Below are 26,397 nucleotides of genomic sequence, written 5' to 3'. Positions count from 1 at the left end.
TTTGCCTCTAAGGCAATGCAAACATAATGGCAATAGAAGCTAATATAATCCCCCACAACACTAAGGTTACAGTTCTCTATTTTCTTTGAGAAATTATTCATGATTGCCGACAGATTGGACCAGTCTGACAAATTGGTCTACATCTAAAATGTATAGATTATAGCAGCAGCAGACAGATAAGTTATATTCTGTAGATATCAGGGGGCCAGTTGTCCGGATTTAAAATGAAGCTAACACGGAACTAAAAAAGTTCCTATGATTGGCCGCTAGTTGTGCTGTTCTGGTACCAAGAGCAACGGTAGTTTAAAGCCTCGTTTCAATCACGATGATATGTGTTTTGTGAAAATATGGTCCAATGTATATTATAATTGATGTTAAAGCAGGGTATGCTCTAGGAGGGGCTTGTGATCATAGGCTTGTAATGATTCTTCTTCGTGTGCTTTATTCTCGGCAAGCTCAAGACAATGCCCATGTATCGCTGTGGTTGCACGTGACCGTTGGCAGCCAATAGCATTCCTTGGGTAGTAATGGGTACCATGATGGCGACACCCATACAAGGGCAAAAAAAAAGCTTCATTTTCACAGCATAGAAACCAATGGGTTCCCACGTCCATATTTTTTACAGTCTATGGTACATATACATAGGCTACGCCTTTTCGCCTTAAAAATGTTCATCAAGGGCTGCTGATGGCCTAGTGGTTAAAGCGCATATACCACATGGCTCTAGCTCTAATGCGGCCCTGATAGCGAGTCACAAGTTTGATTCCAGAGCCTGGTGACCTTTGCTGCGTGTCACTCCCCATCTATCTCTCCCTGTTTACTGCCAATCTATTGCTGTACTATCTGAATTACCGTAAGACAAATCTGTTTGTTGTACATCGTCACCTGTGGGTGGATTGCTGACGGTGCCACCCGCTATGCTGTGCACAAGCACGGATTTGCTGCCTTTGACGTGAGCCTTCTGAGCCTTTTCCCACATGCATTAGAGACACGTAATAACTATGATTATTTATAAATAACCCACTATATCTCCTGTGGGTCTCATCCCTTACTTGGAGCATTTGTACAACTTCAAATCGGCACTGTCGGGCAGAAACCCTGTATCTCCAAGTTTCAAATGTGTATGTTTTTCCGTAAAGCAAAGCCCTGCTTCATCATACAAGAGTGTCCCACAAAACCAGTGAAAATAGCAGATCTACAAGCACACAAATGTGTGCTTGTAGATCGGCTATTTTCACTGTTTTATATCATTTTTAAAATGATCAATACGGTCACGAACGGTTTTGGACGTACAAGGTTTCCACTCAGCAACAACGAAATGCACCTGACCTCAGTGTTCCTTCACACTGTAAGATCAAATGAAAGCATGCTGTAAAAATAGCAAACGTACTCAGAGGAGATCGATCCGAGCAACGTTCGGGATTCATGGTTTTGTTGAACAAGCCAAGAATACGGAATCATTTCTGAGCAGACTCCACAACAGACCGCAACACACTTTATTTGTAATCAATACAGAACTATTTAAAACTGCAGGGTTACTGTACGTGCTCTAACAACTCACTTCCTTGCCAGGGGCACACCACACTTTCAATGTCCAGAACAAAACCACGTTTGGTGGTATCAAAAATGACATCTGCAGTATGTATTAAAAAATAAGATTAAGTCACATTCATACAGCAGTATCACAGCAAAAAAAGCACAACACTGAAATTAAACAATGCCACGACTGGTTGACCCTTTTCCCGGGGCGCTGGCCAGAAGGCCATAGGTATTCAAATTCGGGCCACTAATGAACGGCGACACACACACACACACACACAGGACGATACGTCCATGGATGTACGCCAAATGTGCGGGACGGAACAGCCATGGACGAACGGTGCATGCGTGGAACAAACTGGAGAGGCGCGTGAGTGAATAACCACACTGCTGCATCGTGAGCCTCAACTTATTGGTGCTTGTTTTTTTTCCTAAATTTTTATCCCACAATTTTTTAACCCATTTTTTCACCCAGTGCCAATTGCCTATGTAATCCTGGGCTCTGCTCTCCCTCTGCCGCGCTTGAGGAGACAACGGACTGACCTCATGCTTCCTTCTATGCATGAGGAGTCCAAGTTGCTTCTTTTCACCTGACAGTGGAGATCTCCCTGGTTTGGACGTAGCGCGTGGAAGGAACACGTTATTCCAACCAGTTCCTTTCCCCTCCCCTTGGTGCTTGTTTTGATCAAATATATTACACTCATAATCCAGGTTGAAATGTCCAGGGCTCAACTAAACTATGGGACATGTCTCTGAGCTCGGCTGCAGACCGAACCTGCTTGTAGCCAAGGAGGACCAGCGTATCATTGCACAGATTCTGCAAAGTCCTCACTATGTCAAAGCCCAGGCGAAGCCTCCAGCTCTCTGCCGTCGCCCGAGAGTCTCTGCTGGTGGAGTATCTGTAGTTCCATTCCGACGGCGAGGACGCACTGCTGTTGGTGTTCTGTGCGATCCAGGAGCGCACCTTGTCCTCCATCTCCAGCCCCACAAACCTGTAGATCTCCATGGCCTTGTCCTCGGGGTTGAAGGCCAGGTCCTCGTAACGCACCAGCAGGTAGCGGCCTCGCAGCCACGTGGGCCTCCCGAGGCCGGTTGCCGCCGAGGCGGCCATGTCCTTGCAGGTGCTGGTGATCTGGGTCAGGTCCACGTACCGCGGCTGGCGTCCCGTGGTGTTCCAGATCTTCCAGGCGCGGAACTGATCCGAGAACGCCACCATCCGCGAGGCGAGGATGGCCCTGGGGTCCCGCACCAGGTGTATGATCCTGAGGTCCAGGCGAGGGTCCTCGGTGAGGGTGCGCAGGTCGGCCACCTCTGGCACTCGCACCGTCTTTATGGCCATGTGTCCCCTGGACAGACACGACATGGAGGCCAGGGTGAGGTTCAGTGCCCCGCACTTCTTAGGACACCAGATCTCGTCGGGCTGCCCGCTGGACAGCTCCTCTTCGCCTCCCAGACACACCGGAGGCGAGCAGAGGGCGTGGCTGGAGCTGCGGCGGAAGAAGGCGCCCGTGACGTGGTCCTGAGGCTCGGGACGGATGTAGTTCTCCATGAAGCGGAGGTCGCACGTGTACAGGTTGAGAAGCAGGTCCCTGTAGGCGCCCAGCAGGGCTCGGCGGTCCAGGGCCCGACGCAGTCTGCTGCTGGAGTTGGTGAAGGCCTGCTGGACGTGGTAGAGGGGCTCGAACACATAGAAGACCCCCGGGTGCTGGTTGAGGAGCTGGCCCGTGAAGGAGGAACCGCTGCGCGTGGTGGCAAACAGCAGAACGTGTCTCCTCGATGACTCCATGGGCGACCAGCCGTCATCACAGGGGCTTCTCCACCTGGAGTCTGAAAGGCAGAGAGGAAAGAAGGGAAGCCCTAAATCAGGGGTTCCCAAACTTTTTTGTCTGCACCCCTACATTATAATTTTCACTCCCAGCACCTTATATTTATAGCATATCGTCGTTGTCGTGTAGAAACCTTGTATGTCCAAAACCGTTCGTTTTGTATTTATCATCTATAAAATGTACTAAACTAGTGAAAACAGCAGATCTACAAGCACACTGTGTGCTTGTAGATCGGCTGTTTTCACTAGTTTTGTGCTGTGCGACAGTCTTTAGCAAAAGACGTACACATTTGAAACTTGGAGATACAAGGTTTCTGCCCGACAGTGACGATATTTTAGTGTTTATGTTGCGAGGAAAACGTTGAGATAATAGCCGTTTTGGTTAGAACCGACTGAAAATAACTTTGTACTTCAAGTTTAAAATGATACTAAATATAGTGTCCAAATAAATTCCAAATATTATCAAATTATCTCGCGGCACCCCTGGACTGCCGTCACGGCACCCCAGGGTGCCCCATCACCCACTTTGAAAACCCCTGCCCTAAATTATTATTTAAGGCATTTTGATGTCTTATTTAAACAGGACGCCATGAGGGTGGAGAGAAGGGATGTTATGCAACACAGCTCTCAGACCTGAGTTTAAAGACGTTGCGGTTAAGTGGTCGATGAACGAGCTGCGCCACAAGGGCAGCACCAAAAGCCCTTTGATGCAACACTGGCTGAACGGAACAGTGACTCATAATCAATAAGGCAAACATGCTAGAACACTGGTGAGTTCCTTGGTAGAACATTGTCCACAGAAAGTAAAAGTCATTCATCTTTACTGTATCTGTTAGCCATTTCATTCTCCCAAATGATATAGTTAAGAAATCTGTAATGCATGTCTTTATTGTTGATTTAAAGGTAGGGTAAGTGATTTAATTTAATTAAAAATATAACAAAATGGGTTTATGTTCTGATAGTACTAGCTACTATAAGCCATATCCACTGTGAGGAGAAAAAAGCAGTTTCAGTTGCTCAACAAATCTATAAATATACAACCAAACACCAAAGGATATCAGAGCTCACCATGGCATTTTGCAGGGAACTTCCAAACTCTCTACAACTGTTGTCTGTGACTATACCGCCTTGTCTGTCTTGATCCTCAGTTATCTTTCCCTGCTACGCCTCCCACAAACTAAGAAACGCCTTTTGTTTGCTGGACTGCATGGCGGCAGCCAAGAAAAACAATTGCCACACGCCTGAAGCCACCACACAGTCACTTTCATGTAGACAATGGGGTTTGTTTTATTGGAGCTGTGTGAAGCACAGGCTCCTTGTGTCTGTCTGTCTGTCTGTCTGTATGTAGCCTGAACTTCCTAAACTTCGGCACGCCACTAGTCCCACAGTTTTGCCACCACACACTCGCGCCATATGTCAAATCGACCGGCTTACTCGGGAATCGTGGGCTATTACTTTTCTAAGAGAAAGGTTCTATAGTTTAATTGATATTAATTTATTAGTGAATTAATTTTCCCCATTGACTTATAATGGGAATCGCAAAAACTCACATTCAATTATTTGTCTCTCGCAAACCATAGGGGCTAGAGTTTCAAGACTTGGAGAGGAGGTTCATAATGATTTCAAGGATTAAATAAAAAATAATTGTGTCATTTGGCCGCATGGTGGCGCCATAACACCCCACTTTACGCTTTGGCCTGTAACTCTTGAACCGTAGGTCGGAAAATTAAAAATATTTTTTCCCTGGATTCCTTGGGTCATGACGCATCTCCCCATATAGGCCACGCCCATTTGCGCCATGATAGATTTTCCGCAATCTTGAATTTTCTCCAAAACACACTTTTTGCTCCTTTTCCTACATATTTTCTTCAAATGTCACAAAAAACGGTACACATGATCCACACACACACACACACACACACACACACACACACACACACACACACACACACAGCTCCACTTCACACGGGTGTGATTTTTTTTATAATGTTTGCGTGGAACTCTGTGGTATTGCTAAGGATTTCCTAACCTAGAATTGAAACCGGGGCCTCCCGCACAAGTGCTGACATTTTCACCACTGATAGAGCAAACCTATTTACTCAGGGGAGAAATTGAATTTTGACCTTCAGGCAGTACCACCTGCCAACCAATAGTAGTCATACCGTACCACAGGATCTAAATGTTTCAATAACAGATGAGCAGAGAAACCAAATACTGCTCTTGTGTAAAGTAATTAATGAAATGTACAGCTTTGATTGATTGATTGATTGATTGATTGATTGATTGATTGATTGATTGTATCTTTTATTTAAAATTGTAAGTAAAATCTGTACAGCACATCGAGTTAAAGGGATAGTTCACCCTCAAAATTACTTTTTGTCTATCGATTACTCACCCCACGCAGACTTGAATTCATGGATATTTTTTTTCATTTGTCGCATTCCTAAGCCAATAATTTGAGGATACTCTTTGTGTCTCCATAGGGAACCACTGCTGGTCATCAAATTATTGGCTTGGGAATTTTGGTGAACTTCCCCAAATGGATGAGACAAAAAAAGCCAAAAGCTTGTTTCCATTGTGGTCAAACATTCAACACTCAAACAACTGTCCAAACAGTGCAACAAACAAACAACAATACGTATGATAATTATGTCATAATGTTTGCTGTCACTGCTGAGCAATTAGGTACTATAGCCTTTTCTTTTTTCTTATTCATGGGCATGGCAAGGTACATTAAGGCAGTGTTTCTCAACCTTTTTTCTGCATGGGCACACTTTTCATGTCCCATAAGAATCCATGGGCACACCAACATAATACGGGGTGTAAATATCGCCACTGTCGGGAAGAAACCTTGTATCTCCAAGTTTCAAATTAAGTAAGTAAAGTAAGTAAAGCCCTGCTTCATCATACAAGGCTGTCGCACAACAGTAGTGAAAACAGCAGATCTACAAGCACACAACGCCTCGCACCGCGAGGCGTTGTGTGCTTGTAGATCGGCTGTTTACAATACAATACTGGCTTTCAAGCAGTTTGAAGGGACACACTTGACCCTTCTAAGGGGCACACCAAAGGTCCCCAGGCACAGTGGTTGAGAAACACTGCATTAAGGGAAGGCACAGATGAACGGTAATTAAGAGACCTCTGTCTTGATCACTACACCTTCACACTGCTGGGGGGAGTCAAATACAGCATCTAGCCGATAACACCTAAATAATGTAGACGGTAAACAGGCAAGATGCTTGTCTGCTGCTGCGTTCTTGGAGTTATGGAATGGTGGATCTCTAAATATAGCACAGACCGCCAACATGTTTTAATTACCGCTGATGACGGGTTGATTGCAAGGGAATGTGCTACTCTTGCACACAGACCAGATGAGGGTAGGATTAATGGAGATAAATTGGAGGGTAATTGTCAAATGAATCACAGATATTACACCGCTCCATGCTACCCTCTTCATCGTGTAATGGGAATTCCCTCGCTTAATGATTTATCATTTTGATCTTCTTATCTTTCTCGCGTTCCTCGCTTCGGGCTCAACGGGGTGGGCACGGTGCCATCCTCTTCCTCAGAACCCACGGCCCTGTGCGCCCACAGCTACTGAAATATTACTACTAACTCATTGTTATGCTGAAGTCCTCTATAGTGCAGAGATGTTTATGTATGCCCTCTGCTGGTGATTTGCCGGTGAGTGCGCTGCCGTAATGCCATCGATTTTGCATGATGTATGAATGTATAGCGATAGAATAGATGTCTGAATATATAATATTATGCTGCGCTTTTGAATGCTGTTGAGAGTTAAAGCCCCTTGCAGCGTGTTATGAGGCATCCGTGGCTGGGCTGGTGATGCAGATCGTTGTCCGAGTGGAAACCTTGTATGTCCGAAACCGTTCGCTTTGTATTTTGATTTTCAATAAGATTTAAAATAGCCTCGCCGCACTGCGAGGCGTTGTGTGCTCGTAGATCTGCTATTTTCACTAGTCTTGTATGGTGAAGCAGTACTTTACTTTACGGGGGGAAAAAAATTAAAAATGTGAAACTTGGAGATACAAGGTTTCTGCCCAGGGGCGTCAATTGGGTATGGCAGGGATATGCAGCTGCCATACCCTGTATCCAGGGAGGAAAATAAAAGTTACTTTTAAAATACAAATCCATGAATGTCTCTTTGTCTATCTGTGCTGGTTATTATGTTGTTACAGTAAAATAACTACAAATGCAAACTTTAACAAAATGGTCACTTTAACAAGGTATTATAATTATATTCTCCACACTTGTATTCTCCCCATCTTGACAAAATGGTATATTCCCAGGTTACGCAGGTCAGCTGCACAGGTGCAATTCATTATTGTTAATTGAGGCACGTTTACTAACATGCCAAGTTTAGCTGCACTCGAACAACCTTTCCAGGCTACCATATCTAGCCCAAGAAACCGTAGAATGGGGGAAAAATAGAATGTACTTCTTAAAATAAATGTATCATGGCTGTTGCTAAGGTATGGTGTCTTGCACGCGCGCGAAGGCAAGACACCAGTCATGTTGCCATATCTTAGCTTTTTCTGAACTGACGCCACTGTATTTCAATAACATTTAAAATAGTGAAAATAGACGATCTACAAGCACACAACGCCTCGCACCAGGCGTTGTGTGCTCGTAGATCTGCTATTTTCACTAGTATCGTGCGACAGTCTTGTATGGTGAAGCAGGGCTTTACTTGACCAAAAAAGAAAACTTAAAAATGTGTGAAACTTGGAGATACGAGGTTTCTGCCCAACAGTGAGGAGTTTAAGAGTCCCACCTCGGTGCTGTCTGGTCTGGCAGTGGAGGGATCCCTGGCAGGGGCCCGACAGCGAGTCCTTCAGGGTGCGTATGGCCGTGTACTGGACCCCCAGAGACGCACAAACCAGCAGCAGTACAGCCTTCCAGGAGCACTCCATCTTGCACCCTCTTCCTCTGGCCCTACATCTTCCACTCGGACACTGCCAGAGAACAGAGAACATATTGACTTTGACATTAATGAACCTTCCTCACACTTAGTACAGAAAAGGAACTTTTCAGTGTGTGTTGACGTTACAGAGAAGAAGCACGGCGTTTAAAAGCAACACGATTTACAGTATTTCATGGAGTGAATAGATAAACAGATAAATAAATACATAAATCAAAGGATGTTGTTGCTCCCCGGGGAGATGGTAGGGTGAGGAGAATGGATATTCATTGATTCAGCAGTAGCACACATGGTGAGCAGCCCGGCAATATATCGTTAGTGGTTTTAAACTAGAATTTGTATAAACGGTTCAAAGAAGAGAGGTCTGGGTTTGCATGGGGACCACTCATCATCATGTGATGTACTGAAAATCTCTGTTCAAACAGCAAATATACATTTTATGATGCAAATAAGGCCAACAAAAGAATGACACATAATAATAATAAATAAAGTTAAATATGTGTAATAATCCTTAACACAAAAAAGTTTTAGTCAGAGGAAACATTATCTTAAATGTTAAATGGACTGAATTCATACAGTATAGCACAGTTTCTAAACTTTCCAATCATTAAAATGTGCTTCACAGTGCACTTCCCATTCGCACACACCGCAACAGTGAAACACTGTTTCACATTACGCGTTTACAGTATGCGGTACACATTGTAGTTGAGTGTCAAGTCAAGGAAGGTGCTAGGTAGGCAGACTTCAGCAGACAACTTGATTTTGCAGAGATGAATATCCCAGTGCGCTTCAATTCTCTACCTGGAGAGCAAAGTGTGAATAAACAACATAAAATTATCTCCTACCTCACATCAGCTGCATGCATCTATTCTACACCCTGACATCCTTGCTCAACCTACATTTGACACTAGCTGCACAACACAGCTATACACAGGGGCGTCACAAAGGGGGGGAAAGTGGGACTGAGTTACTAGGGCCCAAGGTGGAGGGGCCTTAATTATTTTATACTTTAGCTATTGAATAATAGCAGATACAAGCTCACTTGTAGCTTGTAGATCTGCTATTTTTGAAAAGTCGTGAAAATGTGTGCAAATCTTTGAATGTATGTATTTTTTAAGCAAACATTTGTAACTCAAATGTTGCTTCTGGGGGGGTCCCTGGAACAAAATATTTTGAGATGGGGTTCCATGGCCAAATACATATAATTTTGGGGGTCCTTCACGTGAAAAGGTTTGAGCACCACTGAGTTACTAGGGCCCAAGGTGGAGGGGCCTTAATTATTTTATACTTTAGCTATTGAATAATAGCAGATATACAATCTCGCAGTGCGGCACTCATTTTGAAAAGACGTGAAAATGTGTGCAAATCTTTGAATATATGTATTTTTTAAGCAAACATTTGTACTCAAATGTTGCTTCTGAGCGGGTCCCTGGAACTAAATGTTTTGAGATGGGGGTCTGTGGCCAAATACATATCAATTTGGGGGTCCTTCACTTGAAAAGGTTTGAGCACCACTGACATAGAAACATAGCTTGAAAAAGCTTGCAGCGCGCATATCTTGCTATTAAGTACCCAGGGCCCAGAATTTGGTGCGACATCCCTGGCTATACACAGACCTCCAAGCTCTATCCGTCTGTCTGTCTCACATGCAAGGCACCAACCTGCTCATTAGGAGCAGTTAGGGAGTGCCTTGCTCAAGGACAGCTCCAACACACAGCTCAGAGGAGTCAGGGAAGGGAATAGTCGGGGACCCACAAGCCCAAAAGCTCAAGGAATAGGGTTGAACCTGTGATGTTCTGCCGTACTTTTTATTTCTATTTTATCCATTAGTTTGGTCATTAAGGTCCACAGAATGAGAGGCCTGCTCTGCCGGAAACATCGCGAAAAAAAGTTGTGGCCATTTGTATATTCACTGTCCCATTGACTCCACTAGAATTATAAAAAAAAAAAAAAAAATCTGCTTTAAGTAGCATGTGAGGGGTCAAACTAGGGGTTCTTCATGATTCTGAATCCATTTCAAGCATTTACTTGCAATGGTTTTGCATGAAAAACATTCCTTGGGCAAAATTTCGGCCACCCAAAACTGGGAAAAGTGGGGGAAAAAAGTGATGACTCATCACTTTTCAGTTTTTGGGGGCACTTGTTACTTAAAGAAGATTATTTTTCTTTTTTTGAGCGGTGGTCCCGCCGCTCCTGTAATTCGCTTTCAAGATGTTACTGGCTGGCTGGCTGGCTGGCTGGCCGTGTATGTCTGTCGCCTGCCATACCTCTCCTGACCACACACACAGACCACACACACACACACACGTTAAAGGAGGGGCGCTATTGAGCAGGGCAGGCAGACAACTCTCTCTCTCTCTCTAGGCTACAGAGGCGTCAATTGGGTATGGCAAGCTATGGCACCTGCCATACCTAGGCTACAGGGGGAAATAATAAAATGTACTTTCATCGTGCCTGTTGCTAAGGTATGGCAACATGACTGGTGTCTGTCATGTTGCCATACCTTAGCTTTTTCTGAACTGACGCCACTGGTAGGCTACTGGGGCTTCAGACACTGCATGCTGTTTGTGAACAAACCAGATGAGACGGGTATAGTGATTGTGTACGGTCTGTGATTATGCAAACTCACGTCTCAAATCGTATTGATTGCGTGGTGATATAAACATAGTAAACAGGTTTTAGTTACCAGACTTGACAGAAAAGGTTGTAGTCGAACAACGACGGGCACACGCGCTACTGTAAAAGTACTCATAGCGCTGGTTTCATTTTCGGTTTTAGTCCTCGCGCTCCGCCCGTATGAATAAAAAAGAAACGGCCACGAGGTATGTATAAACATACTTGTGTGAGTTGTGTCGTGTGGATTATGGAGAAAGTTTAACGCTGCTGAGGCTACGAGGCTACTGCACTGCTCCAGTGTCTACTGTGTCTCACTCTCTGTCGGAGACTGTGACGGGCCAAGCTTCCAATTGTTCCAAACATGTGGTGCGCGGCCCAAAGCAGAGCGGCATGAAGCGCATGCGGTCCTCGCTTCTCCCCCGTTTTAAAACTCGCTCGTTCTCAATAAAAATAGCCTATTTTTTGTCTTTTTTGACTGCGGTAAGGACCCTGAAACCGCGGTAGGCCGCGGTATACCGCGATACGGCGGTACGGCGGTTACCGAACCCAGCCCTATGTGTGTGTGTGTGTGTGTGTGTGTGTGTGTGTGTGTGTGTGTGTGCACACGCACGCACGCACGCACGCACGGCCATGTGTGTATCAGTGTATGTATGTATGTATATGTCTGTGTGTGGTTCTGTGTGTGGGTCTGTAGCCTGGAGTGGCACTGGTTGACCAAAGAGGGTGCTGTTGCGTCTAGCCTGAAAATCAACACACACACACACACACACACACACACACACACACACACACACACACACACACACACACACACATTATTATTACTATTATTATTATTACCCATATATATATATATATATATGTTTTGCTGTTGTGCAGCCTCCACGACCACCGCTCAGTTCACACGGGTGTGATTTTTTATAATTCTAGTGGAGTCAATGGGACAGTGAATATACAAATTCAAAATAACTTTTTTTCGCGATGTTTCGGGCAGAGCAGGCCACTCATTCTGTGGACCTTAATGACCAAACTAATAGATAAAACAGAAATAAAAAGTATGGCAGAACATCACAGGTCCTCTCCCATTTTGGTGACTGGGTCCCCGGCTAGAATACAAATGTCTGGCTCCAAACAGCCACTCTACCTCCTGAGCCACTGCGGCCCCAAACTCATAAAAAGAACATTCTCCCTTTTACACTTCTAGATAATTAAGTGCATTTCATTCAATTAATTTAGACATTTAAGTTGCATTAAACTAAGTTGCATTACTCAACCCATGGAGACTTGAATTCATGGATATTTTTGTTTTTGTCGCATTCATAAGCCAATAATCGGTAAGACAAAAAGTCATTTTGGGGGTGAACTATCCCTTTCATCTCAACATGGGACATTTACTTGAGCACTATTACTGCATCCTTGTACAATAAATACAATCTCACGTGTCATGATGAATGAATATGATGTTATCAAACGTGAACAGTCCACGTTTTCCGAAAGGAAATGCGTATTTAATTCAGTCTGACCAGAAGCAAGAATAAAACATTATCCCCATCGGTGAGAATAATTAATAATGACCAGAGGGTGTGATTTCAAAAGCAGAGAAAATATTATGTATCAGGGACCCCCCAGAAGCAAATATTTGAGTTACAAAATTAAAATATATATATATATATATATTAAAAGATTTGCACATATTTAGCATAAAATAGCAAATCTACAAGCTCACAGCGTGGCACAGAGTAAAGTACAAATACCTCAAAAGTGTACTTAAGTACAGTACTTAAGTACATGTACTTAGTTACTTTACACCACTGGGCTCTGCTGTAGAGCTGGGATACCCGACCGAAAACCCTCGGGGCCCGACAAGCCCGACGGTCTCCGGGCCGGGTCGGACGCATTTTCATAATTAATTGTCGGACGTTGATTCGGGTCGGACATATTTTTTATATAGCCTCTGCCTACCTATGACATGCATCATGCACTCTCTCTGATGATGCACGCAGCGTGCAACTCCTTGCTGTGTGTGTGTGTGTGTGTGGCACTGTGAGTGCTGTGGACTGCCAGTGCTGACATCTCTGCCACTGAGGCAGAGAAGGTGTGATTTTTCCAAATGGATTTAGAAAAAGGTGACTGCGTCCATTAGAACATCTGTACCAGACTGATGGCACATAATCGCACCCCAGCACTATACGGGACGATAAGCGATGTTATCGTTTATCGTGATAAAAAACACTCACGATAATCGTATTGTGGGGATTACATTTATCGTGACATCGTCCTCCGTCATGCACTGGGATCAATTCACCTTTTATTTGTCGAGCTGCATATCCGGTACCATTTGATCCCTCTATAATTGGTAAAAGGTACCTATAATATACGTACAGTACTTGATACAGTCTTTTTTCACTCTCTATCAAATGTCTTTGCCGAAAAATAGCCGATCTATAAGCTCACAACGCGGCGCGTTTTGACGCGTTAAGCTTGTAGATCTGCTATTTTTTGGCACATGTTCTGCCCCAGGATAATGGGTTTTGATTATCGCGATAATATCGTAAATCGTGATTTCTTTGGTCACAATAATCGTGATATGACATTTTCATATCGTCCCATCCCTACCCAGCACTAACTACCGTGCTGCCAACGCTCACTGAGTGGCCCTCATCCACCACCACCATCAAAGTAATAGGTAAATACACCAGTATAAATAATTAAGCTAAATATTGACTTCCCCCCTGTTGCCTCGCTACCATGTTTCTGTCATTCTCTCCTCTTTTGGCTCTTGTTCATTAATGATGTTTATGTTTTCCTGGCAGATTCGTATCCTCAGGAATGCATCACGCAGAGCTGAGATATGCCTTTGATCTTCCATTAATCACAAGCAGCGCAAAACAAACGAAATTATATTTACTGGTGTGAAAAGTGAGATGCTGACATCACCAACCTTCTAAAATGAAAAGATGGGTGGGGTGGGGGCGGCTTATTTTTTTATTTGATTTATTATATAAACTGACAGCTCTGCGATATCGTGGACTTATCAGTAATGAAGCTGGAAAGAGTTGTGATCATAGAGATATGTTGCTTTTTTTGGCACATCTATTTTCACATTTGTGGGATTTTATGTGTTGTATTTGGAAATAAGATTAAGGAGATGCAAGTAGGAAGGAGGATGATTGATTTAAGCAGTCACACCTGGCCTGAGTCAGACTATAATTGGACTGGGTGTGGCTGACTGTGCACTTCACTTGTGCATGAGGAAACTGATGCACAACAGGATAACAGTCATCTCCACAAACATGCAGGGGGAATTGTTTTGTAGTAGGGGTGTAACGATTATAGTAACTGAATCTATATTAATTTGCAATGATCTAATATATCGTTTGTAAAAGCAAAATATCGTACCTTTTTTGGCTTGTATCGTATCGTATCGTTTTAAAATGCAGTAATCGGTATCGAATCGTTTTGCAATGCAAATAATTGATTGTATGGAAACTAAGTATCTGTGCCTTGTATTTGACAATTTTAAGAGGGACATTTTTAAAGAGGGGTCTAATTACCTTTCCATTCCATATAGCTATTCTTGGTCTATCGATAAATGTGTCTAATCTCTGTGTTCATATCAAGGTGGGTTTGTCCATATGTGTTGAAATATAATGTCCATGTATTTGCTAGATAATCAGTGTTTACTTCCATTTTTACACGTTTTACACAGATTTAATTTCTTTGCTAAATAATTACTATATCGATTTTAAATCATTGAATGGAATCGTTTCGTACCGCCATGAATGAACCAATATCGTCCATGTATCGTATCGTTAACCATGTATCGTGATGCGTATCATATCGCTGTTAAAATGTATCGTTACACCCCTATTTTGTAGCTACAGCATGGCAAGCAGCCTGTGATCTCTGTATGGCTAAAATTAAGATATGTTTGTAATTTTGAAACCTCGGCCGTTGTCTGTCCTGTGACCGTTGATGAGGTGCAATTATATTATTATATTATATTGCTTAGTAGTGAATACATTTGCTAGTTTGAGTCCTGAGAACCATTTGTAGATAAGGTCAGAAGGTAGGGAGTAGAGTAGAGGATGGAAGGTCACAGCTGGCAGCAAGTCAGTGGCCCATTTGTTTTATGGCCATGTGAAGGAGATAAGGAGTTCTTGGCTTTTAACAAGCTCTGAGAGGAATGTGTTATTGTTTTTGCTTAGCCAATTATGAACTGAGATTCAGGATAGAGCAAGCCAGTCTGTTTTGTCTGTGTCTTGGTGTAGGACATATGTACATGTGTGTGACTGTTACAGCGCTGTGAATAAATATTTTCTATTATCTTTTAACATTGTTTCTGAGTCAAGGTTTTGCTGATCTTTTGAGAGTTTCAATTCCGCTATGGAGTCTGTAAATTAAGTAGGATTTCTAATTCTACGTCACTGTCACAATGCAAAACTTATAGACAGAAAAAAGCCCAGTAGTCCACAAACAAATACATTTGCCAGTGATGTGTTCCCATGTACTGTAGTCTATACAGCTGGCTTACCATAGTTCATCATACACAGTAAAATTCTCAGAGTCAGTTTTACCCTGAGAGTGTACAACATGTAACCAAGTGGATCAGTATGGGTCCATTTGTACACTCTCTCAAGTTACGAATGGTTAAATACTGAGGATTTTAGTGTGTGTGAGAAGCCCCGCCTCCAGTGACAGGTTTTCTTTGGCTTTTCCAGTCATCTGAGACCATTTATTTCAGTCGCTGGCCCTCTGGAGACCCCCAGTCTCTTCTGAGTCTCCACGGATTAATGTAAATAGATGTGCAAGTGCCCCTTTCTCGTTCCTGCAATCCTTCATATTCTGTCAACAGCCGCGAGTGGACTTTGTTGTGGCTTTGTATACAGTAGCTCTAGTGTCACCTCTACAATGGTACTTACAAAGGGATAAAATAAAATGGGAAAAACCTCAGGGAGTCGGATCAGCCAACATTACAATACACATTGCATGTCGTCGTTGTCGGGTGGAAACCTTGTATGTCCAAAACCGTTCATTTTGTATTTATTAAAACCCATTTAGGCCTAGAATTATTGAATGCTTTAACCAGTGAAAAATAGCAGATATACCAGCTCGGTGCCACGCTGTGAGCTTGTAGATCTGCTATTTTTGAAAAAGTCGTGAAAATGTGTGCAAATCTTTGAATATATGTATTTTCAAAGTGAACGTTTGTAACTCCAATTTTGCTTCTGGGTGATCCCTGGAACTAAATATTTTGAGATGGGGGTCCGTAGCCAAATAAATATCATTTTGGGGGTCCTTCACATGAAAAGGTTTGAGAACCACTGACATAGTAGTCTCTCAAGAACAGACTAACTGAGCTCCATTTAAGTGAAAAGGACCTTTTCTTTGACAATGGCTCGCCAGATTGCTGACATAGAAACATAGGTTTTTCAAAAAATCTTAGAAGGATTCAAAAGACACTTATAGAATCGGCACTCAGTGCCGTGCTGTGAGCTTGTATATCTGCTATTTGTCAATAGTTAAAGAATAAAACAATGATACACAATATAGTGTACCCGTTCTGAATGGGTAAAAATGATTTAAAATAGTGAAAATAGCTAATCTACAAGCACACGTTGCGTACTTGTAGATCAGCTATTTTCACTAGTTTTGTGCAACAGTCTTGTATGATGATTTACGAAAATAAACATACAAATGTGAAACTTGGAGATACGAGGTTTCTGCCCGACAGTGATGACGTGTGTCTGCCAGGTCTGAAGAGCCGTGGATCCCGAGACCAAGTGCATTCGTTACCGAGACAAAACAGGCTTGGTTGCTAACGTGTCGGAGATAATGACATTTGCGCGCGGCGCCGGAGAAAGAAATTGCTTCTGTGGCAAATGAAAACCAACAAAGGGGTTTAGGAAGCAAGTGATGAGGGTGGGACTGGGGGATTTGGGATGCAGGTGATTGAGGGGGATGTGACAGTATGAATGATTTTTCTATCAAACCACGTGGCTATTGTTTCAGATAGACCCCCCCCCGGGCCCAGCTCGGTGCTCACCGCCAGCCTACAGAGGAAGCCACATCGTTGGGGCAATATAATACCCATAAGGCATCACGCATTGTGGAGTTAGATTTTCCAGTCACATTCACAACATATTTCTTCTCTTTCCGAGTCCCCCCCCACACCGATCTCTCTCTTTTGTGTGTGTGTGTGTGTGTGTGTGTGTGTGTGTGTGTGTGTGTGTGTGTGTGTGTGTGTGTGTGTGTGTGTGTCCTGTCAGCTGTAGTGGTATATGGTCTTAAACAGCGCACGCACACACGTAAGTACGCTACGCACGCACATCACATGCGTGTGCGTGTATGTATACACTAGGGATGGGACGATACGCGATATTATCGTTTATTGCGATAAAAAACACTCACGATAATCGTATTGTGGAGATTTAATTTATCGTGATATCGTCCTCCGTCATGCACTGGGATCAATTCACCTATTATTTGCCAAGCTGCATATCCAGTACGACATAAACCCTCTGTGATTGGTAAAAGGTACTTATAATAGGCTATATGTTCTTTTTTTCACTCTCTATCAAATGCCTTTGCCAAAAAATAGCCGATCTACAAGCTCACAACGCGTTGCGTTGCGACGCGTTGTGGGCTTGTAGATTTGCTGTTTTTTGGCAAACGTTCCGCCCCAGTATAATGGATTTTGATTATCATGATAATATCGTTAATCGCGCACAATAATCGTGATATGAAATTGTCATATCGTCCCATCCCTAGTACACACACACACACACACACACACACACACACACACACACACACACACACACACACACACACACACACACACACACACACACACATCACACACACACACACAGCTGAGAGAGCACAGAGAGCACTGGCGCTCCGAATCAGATGGAGCTGCAGATGACCCGGGGCAACAGACGGACTCCTGTGATACGAGGGAAGATAAATCTCGTCCTACATGCCTGCCTCCATCCTCCAGCACACAGAGCTAAGAGTGGGCACTTTTCAACACACGGAAAAGGTCAACGCCTGTTCCAGTCCTGTCCGTGTGTGTTGCATAATCTCTAGCCCATCAGAGGGTTTCTGCTACGCGCACGAGACACTGGACCTGTCACTCATTGATACAACCTATAGGCTACTCTGTGCTTCTCTGGGAAAAGATGGTATATGGGCTGATGTTATCTGGCTTTTTGAGAGGTGCTAACTGCTCCTACATCTGTATGTATGTACAGTATGTATGTATGTATGTATGTATGTACAGTATGTATTAGGGCATTCACGAATAGTGATTTTTAGTATTTGAATCATTGAACCTCAAAGTATTCGAATAGTCGAATATTCGACAGGACTGGCCAAACTGTCAAATGTTAAGTAAGCAAGAGGCAAACATTGTGAAAATAGCCAATCTACATGCTCACAACGCCTCGCAACGCCAGGCGTTGTGAGCATGTAGATCTGCTAATTTCACAATATTTATCTGTGGAACCGAGTCACATTAATACCAATCTGAGTTCCCAGAGGTTCTTTTTTTCGCCACTAGGGGGGCGAGAAGAACCTCTGGGCCAAAACTATGATATTCCTGGGCAGGAAGTTGTCCCAGGCTCAGAATCTGAGCTGGGACAATACAGGAAGTAGAGCCCTGTGCAAACCTTCAAAACATTCAGAAAAGAAACCAACCAAAAACACTACAACAATATGCAGCCCATGTTTCAAAGTGAATCCTACCAGACTACATTAATACCTACAATTCCAAGTGCTTGTCAGGCTGGGGGTCCCCAGTTCAAATATGTTTATTTTCCGGGGTCACGGCCTAAAAAGGTTTGAGAACCCTTGGTATAGAGCATTAACAAATTCATCCACCAGGGGCACTGACAACAACTCATTCTTATGACTTCCTATCTAGCCAAGCTTTATAAACTATAATAAAATAAAATAAGCGAATATTTGACTTCGGTGAACAACGTCGAATAGTGACTTTGATATTCGAATATTCGAATATTTGGTGAATGCCCTAGTATGTATGTATGTATGTATGTATGTATGTATGTATGTATGTATGCATGTATGCATGTACTGTATGTTCCATATGTATGTATGCATACATGCATGTATGTATGTCCCACCTTGGCTCATTGGCCAAGCTTCACAGGAACTCATAAAGAGCACCGCTCACTTCACACTGGGTGTGATCTTTTATAGCATGACAACATCGTTGTGGGGGGGGGGCAGTCAAGGAAGTATATTAACTGGTTTAAATCATTTCAATTCAAAGGAGCTTTTATATAATAAAGTGACAAAATATTATGGTATTTATTTTAAGACAAGGCTTTGCAATAGTGAACCGAATAAAATTGGCCACTATATAAGCTGCAACTTCTGCCCCCCATCCCCCTTGTCACTTTGATGCCGCTATTGAGTTGACTTAAAAACAGTGATGTAAAGTAACTAAGTACATGTACTTAAGTACAATTTCCAGTAGGCTACTTTTACTTCTACTCCACTACATCTCAGAGGCAAATATTGTACTTTTACTCGACTACAATTATTTTTAAACTTTTGTTAGTTACTTTGTAGATTTAGATTAGCCTATTATTAGAATATATAGCCTACATAAGCAATTCAGCCATTTTGGCCATTTGAAAATAGCCGATCTACAAGCTCACATTGTTAGCTTGTTGTATATCTGCTATCAAAATATTTGTATCCATTTGAAAACTTGAAATGGAACGTTCTGAATAATGAGTAGCCTACTTTCTACTTAGGCCTACTATAAGTAGCCTACACTTTAATACCAATACTTTTGTACTTTTACTCAAGTAGATTTTGAATTCCAGACTTCTACATTGCAGTATTGATACCTTTACCTTCAGGTAAAGTGTGAGTACTTTTTCCACCACTGTCTGCCAGTCACCTGCCTGCCAGTAAAAAAGAACAGATCTGTTATGTTATGTCTGCTGAACCCAAGGCAATTAGCACAGATAGCCAGCACGTGCCTGCACAGTGCAAATAAGTCGAATTTGAAAGAATAGGCTATGCAACTAATTGCAGCGTTTAAAGGGAATTGTGAGTGATTGTCATCCCGTCCGTTTGTTTTAAATAGGCTATGGGTTTCACCCGACACACTCAGTCAGTTTACGTTTAAACAATCCCGTGTTCATACGAATTTATCGTTGCTCAAACTGCTTAAAATTAGTCCGTTTTTTGTTCTCATTTCACTCCCCGGTATAACAAAACCAGCCGGTGCGCGAACGAACGCTGGCGCGGCTTTTCGGCGCGCGTAAAAAGGCACTAGAGGAGAAAAGAAGAGAAAGAAACCAAGCCATGTACCAAGATCATTACCTTCACCAGTGGAACAACTCTTCTTTCCCGGCGGTTCGAGTGATTTCCATTGCGATCTTCTAACAAGGATCGTTGTGCAGAGGCGGAGAGACCGAGAGTGTGTGGGTCGTGGAATCCGTGGATGGAGGATTGGAGGTGGGACGGGATGAGCGGATCAGACCTGCACGGCACAGCGCGCTCTGTTCTGGAGATGCGCGGATGCGAGGATGGAGAGCAGAGCATCAGCGCGACTGGGATGCTGAGAGGTTCATTGTGTTAAACATCATGTAGCCTGTACTGACTCTGACTGTATGCTGTGGCTGGAAAAAGTACTCACATTGTATACTTAAGTAAAAGTATCAATACTGCAATGTAGAAATGTCTGGAATTCATAATGTAGCCTACTTGGGTAAAAGTAGGCTACAAAGTATTGGCATCAAAATGTATTTCAACTACCAAAAGTAAAATGTTTGAAAATAGCAGATCTACAGTGAGCTTGTAGATTGGTTATTTTCAAATAGCGTAGGTATAAAATAGGGCTTAAGTGGTTAATGTATGTTTATTATAATTTATATCTGCTAGTAAGTAACTAGTAACTAAAGTTTTCAAATAATTGTAGCGGAGTAAAAGTACAATATTTGGATCCGAGATGTAGTGGAGACTGTGGAGTAGAAGTAAAAGTATTGGAAATTGAAAATACTCAAGTACAAATACCTCAAGATTGTACTTAAGTAAATGTACTTAGTTACTTTACAACACTGGTTGCAACTGTTAGGTTGCCAGTTACTATGAAAAGCTTCACAGGCTGTCTGTCTGTCTGTCTGTCTGTCTGTCTGTCTGTCTGTCTGTCTGTCTGTCTGTCTGTCTGTCTGTCCCTCCGTCAGTCTGCCCCGTCACGTCACATCACACTTTTGGCCCTACTCTTATCTCCGGCACCGTTGCCCCTATCCATGCCAAACTTTGCACACACACTCCTTGGCTGGCAAACCACAACCTCCGCCCCTCATTTCTCACATGTCCCTCTTCTAGCGTCACCATGAGGTTGCTTTTTACAGACAACATTATGCGACCTGACTGTTGCTTATCTCCCGATTAGGGAGTCTATTGGTACTACTGTATGTCAATGGTTCTCAAACGTTTTCATGTCAAAGACCCCCAAATACAGTATTCTGTGCCAGGAATTTGTGTTGTTAAAATGTTTCAAACATATTCATATTATTGCGACCGTAGGTCGCAGATTATAGCGGTCACAGCGTGTCTGTATCTCTGTCTGTCTATAACGCCTGACACTGTGGTTCTATGGGTTTGTCGCTCTGACATCATGCTCTGATGTCACTGTGATGTCAGGGGAACCACTCTAACAGATGTTTGCTGATCTGACATCACACTGTGATGTCACACTAACAGAATCCCTTTTATACCCATATATGGAGTTCCCTGATGTCATCAATATCTAACAGGACTTCATATGGGAATGCCCATAACTAACAGAATCCATATATGGCCAAGATAGATGGCCAAGACAGACCATATCTGTGTGGCTGGTTCTACAGACAGGGATCTCCATGTATGGGCATAAAAGGGTATGATGTCATATGTCATAGACATCATAGGACTTTCACATAACGAATAACTGAGTACCTGTAAGCATGTTTGGGCTCTCACAGCATAGCTCTATATACAGTACATGGATCTCCTATATGGGTACCAGGGGTCTCCATATATGGGTAACTGGTCCGATATACATCACTGGCCAGATGGCCAAGAATTGTCTCAGACCCAAACATTTGAATATTTTGTTGTCATTGGATAAGATTTTGTCCACAGTTAACTCTTGAGTGTAAAATGAAAAGGACTGTTGTAGACAAGCTATATTCAAAAAGCCGATGTATGCTATTTACATTTAAAGTAGCCTTTTTTAAAAGCCAATTTAGAGGCTATTACAATATTTTGTGCCTGGGACCCCCTTACCCCCTCAAACCCCACTTTGAGAACCACTGATGCAATAATTGAAGCAATAAGCCACAAGAGGCATGTGGTTACCTGGTATTTTATAACGGCTGAGAGGCGTGGTGAGACACGAGGCGAAGCGTGTGCCGTAATGCAATTCCAAATATGAAAGCTGTGTTGTTGCACCCGGCGAAGGAATGGCGAAATACCTGTATGAAGGCAGACTTGGAAGAGTCTTCTTTATATTGGAAATGCTTTTCTTTATCCAACTGCTGCGTTGGTAAAACCAAAGAATAATATTCTCTACTATGTGCTCTTTTAAGACCTGAAAAATAACAAAAAAAAGTCTTCTAAATCCTGGTTTTCTGAAAAACTAATGTTTCTATGTCAGTGGTGCTCAAACTTTTGAATGTCAAGGACCCTTAGAATTATATGTATTTGACCGCGGCCCCCCCATCTCAAAATACTTTGTTCCAGGGACCCGTAAAAAGAAAGATTTGAGTTACAATGTTCACTTTGAAAAATATACATTCAAAGATTTGCAAACATTGTCATGATTTTTCAAAAATAGCAGATCTACACGCTCGCAGCAGCGAGGCACTCAGGGCTGCGCTGTGAGCTTTTTTTAATAGTTAAAGCATAAAATAATGGTTATAGTAGTTAAAATCTAGAGCAGGGGTCTTCAACAGTGGGTCCGGGACCCCTAGGGGGTCCTCAGAGTTACTACAGGGGGTCCTCCATATCTTTGTGAGATAGAAACTTTTTTTCTCCGTTTTTATAATAACCAAGTCTTGAACCCTAGCGTCCATATTCTGAGAACTTTAGCCAAAAATAGCAGATCTACAAGCTCAACGCCTTGCGCTGTCAAACAATGAAACTATATGGAATCTATGAAAAGGTTATGTGGGGGTCCCTGCTTCATCTCTCTCTCAACCAAGGGGTCCTTGGCCTGAAAACGTTGAAGACCCCTGATCTAGAGTGACTCGGATGCGTTCCCGGTCTGAATGGGTTAATAGACCACTGTCCCTGTGTGGATTAGCCGTTTATAGCCACACAGATGGCTCTCAAGGAAGACATTTCTGCACGTTTGCTTTTTAAACAGGGAGCTTGAGTAAGCCATAACGGTACGTTAGCGTATACTGGCTGTGGGGCCCTTGGGGCACGGGCTTGGCACGACTCGCACGAGGCATGCATCGGACAGTCAAATTGACCATCTCCCGTGTGTTTGTGTCGGCGTTTCAGAGACTCGCCATGCACCGATGTGGGAGGCAGTGTTGATTTTGTCGACTAAAACTATGACAAAAAATGTTTGTCGACTGCGTTTTTTTTTTCACTGACGAAAACAAAATAAAAACAAAATTAAAACTAAGCTGTGATGAGTAAAACTAAGACTAAATATATTGACAAAGTAGAGAGTCATTTTATGTTTGTAGAAAACAGAGGGTACGGAGTGCATCTGTTTGGCTGTAGAGTAAAAATCTCCCACACAAGGTGCTCTTTGGTAGCCAGGTGACGAAATTGATGCAAAAAAAGTTAGACCAAGGCACTCTTGAGGGACAGTTAAAAAGCCTTTATTTTAGGGCTAATGCATAGCAAGAAATATTAAAAAGCACCTACGCGTTGCGGCACAATGCCTTCTTCAGGGTGACACATCATTTTATGTTTGGTTGCTCTCAGGTGTTGCATGCTGAAAATAGCAGATATACAAGCTCAGATCGGCTATTTTCAACATGCAACCAAGTGTAAAATCAGCCATTACGATGTCATCAAGGCCTGCCAAAATACATTTTAGTCAACTGTAGATTTAGTCGGCATAAAATCTTATGATATGTAGTCGACTAAAAATTTACTAAAACTAAAAAACTAAAAAAAAAAGAAAAAACGAAAACTAAAAAAAAATTGCTGTCAAAAACAACACTGGTGGGAGGAGAGGCGCAGTAGGGGGGTTTGTCATTCTCTGATCAGCAGCAGCATACAGTACTCCAATTTTAGTGTCAAGAGGGACCACAATCTGCACCATCTGTCTCCCGATATGGGGGGGTATCATGCAGATATATGGCCCTGGAAAATATATGGCCCGGGCAGTTTCACGACCCAGACCAGAAATAACCATATCAACAGACTGAAAATAACCATATTAACAGACCGAAAATAAATAACCATATTAAAACCCATTTAGGCCTAGGATTATTGAATGCTTTAACTATTGAAAAATAGCAGATATACAAGCTCCTACTGCTCCTCAGCAGGGGTCATGAAACTGCCTGGGCCGTAGATCTGTCTGTGCTCCAGGTCTGCAAAGAGCAGACTGCCCCTTATTGCAGTGGTTCTCAACCTTTTCAGGCCGCGAACCCAAAAAGAATCATATTTTAACTGGGGACCCCCCCCCCCCCACCCTGAAGAGCACTAAGAATTGAGGATTACATTTTGTATAACACAGTTCTATTGTGAAATTTGCCAATCTACATGCTCACAATGCCTCACGTTGTGAGGCGTTGTGCGCATGTAGATTGGCTATTTTCACAATTACTGCCTCTAATATTTGACAATTTGGCCAATTTTTAATTGGTCATTTTAGAGGTATTAAAAAGTCCTTAAATTGTCACTTTGGAAATGTGCATAATACTGTACCCTCTATGCACTTAAACATTATATTGGTTTGTTTACTGTTGAGTGGGGAAACAATGTTGCACATTAAGTTAATCATCTGGAGACCCCCCAAAATAATTTGGGGACCACAGTTTGAGAACCACTGCCTTATTGGACAGCCAGCATTATACAGAGGCACACACTTGTCTGTTGTGCTATTTTTGTCACTTTTAGTTGGTGGAGGAGGCGCACCCAGATAGAGGTCTCAAAAAAAAAAAAAAGCCAAAAAGAAAAATCTCACACACACCCACTTCATATATTATTCATGTCTGTTTAACTTAGATTTAAATTCCTCAAGCTTTTAGGAATATGCATTCCAACCCACATGTGGCAACAGTTAACCACTCAAACTCTTGTGAACCTAGAGCTGCTATTTTTGCTAAATGTTAGTCTATTTTCACCTAATATCCATTTCTGATTGGTCAAGATAGATTATGCATTCTGACAGGTTCCGTTTGGATCGCTGCCAGCCAGACAACCTAATTTTACCTCATCTGCTCTTGGCAGAGGGGCTGTAGCTTGGTTGTTGACGACTCTGCTCTGCAGTTCTCCCGTGACCAAACTGATGTCCTTATGCGGGAGGTGTAGAGTCAGTAAAAAAAAGTAAAAGATGTATAGAAAATATTGTTTGTCAGTGTGGTGCACCAGACAAAACAAACAATAATCAGCTAGACTGGTATGCAACACAAACATAAACACACACACAAATCTAGGGGAAATCCCAGCACCTTATACCTCTGTAATAATCCACTATGAATGATAAAAACAAATTTCTCCCATGACCAAACTGATGTCCTTATGCGGGAGGTGCAGAGTCTGCACCTCCCGCATAGGGACATCAGTTTGGTCATGGGAGAAATTAAAGTTCTGGGCCTTTTCTTTCATGACACTGTGAAAATCTAAAATAGACAAACTACAAGCTAGCTCACAATGCTATTATGTTGCAAAGCCCTCCGCCATGCCATTAAAACTGCACTTTCCACCGGTTTGCCTGTTTCCCCCAAATAAGGCCCTTGTTTATTAAATGGAGTCACTACAAAACGTAGATAGATAGATAGATAGATACCTTTATTATCCCAAGGGGGGAAATCAGTTGCCCAGAGGCAGCACAGCAGTATAAGGTTATTTACAAAGTTACAGAGAAGTATAAAAAAGATAAAAAGAAAAAACAAGAACAGAGTACAGAGTAAGTACAGTAAGAGCAAGGTACATCAAGAAAGGGAACAAATAATATATATAAATATATATACATAAAGTGTCCTAAAGCACAACTATCAATATAATACTGTGCCCAAATCAAAGTGACCATAACAGTCAATGCTTGTTAGTGCAACAAGTATCTCAACATCATGTCAAACATAAGCAGAAATACAAAAAAAAAAACTTCTAACACAACCTAATAGTGCAGTGTCCAAAGGTCAGAGCGATAAAAACAACTAGCGAAAGAAAAAAGCAAGAAAGGGTGAGGCAGCAAGACGCACAAGAGCACCCTCCCTGGAAGGTCCTTAGAGGTCAGAGTCAGTGCAGATATAGTTCC

At 42.6% G+C, this 26,397-nt stretch overlaps 1 protein-coding gene across 1 annotated transcript; it reads right to left on the bottom strand.

The window, feature by feature from the left end:
- Positions 1-2,239: 2,239 nt before the first annotated feature.
- LOC308293823 (carbohydrate sulfotransferase 1) lies at positions 2,240-8,319 on the bottom strand (the record flags this gene model as incomplete). Its single annotated transcript, XM_080736459.1, has 2 exons — positions 8,157-8,319; positions 2,240-3,366 (listed from the first exon to the last, which is right to left on the bottom strand). The coding sequence occupies exons 1-2, from the start codon at positions 8,293-8,295 to the stop codon at positions 2,240-2,242; spliced, it is 1,266 nt and encodes a 421-aa protein (XP_080592585.1). The 5' UTR covers positions 8,296-8,319.
- Positions 8,320-26,397: the final 18,078 nt, after the last annotated feature.

This window comes from Nannobrachium achirus, assembly GCF_963921795.1.
Source record: "Nannobrachium achirus genome assembly, chromosome: 11".
NCBI lineage: Eukaryota > Metazoa > Chordata > Actinopteri > Myctophiformes > Myctophidae > Nannobrachium > Nannobrachium achirus.
Note: the sequence above shows the minus strand (reverse complement) of the source record. Positions and strands in the feature narration are given on the sequence as shown.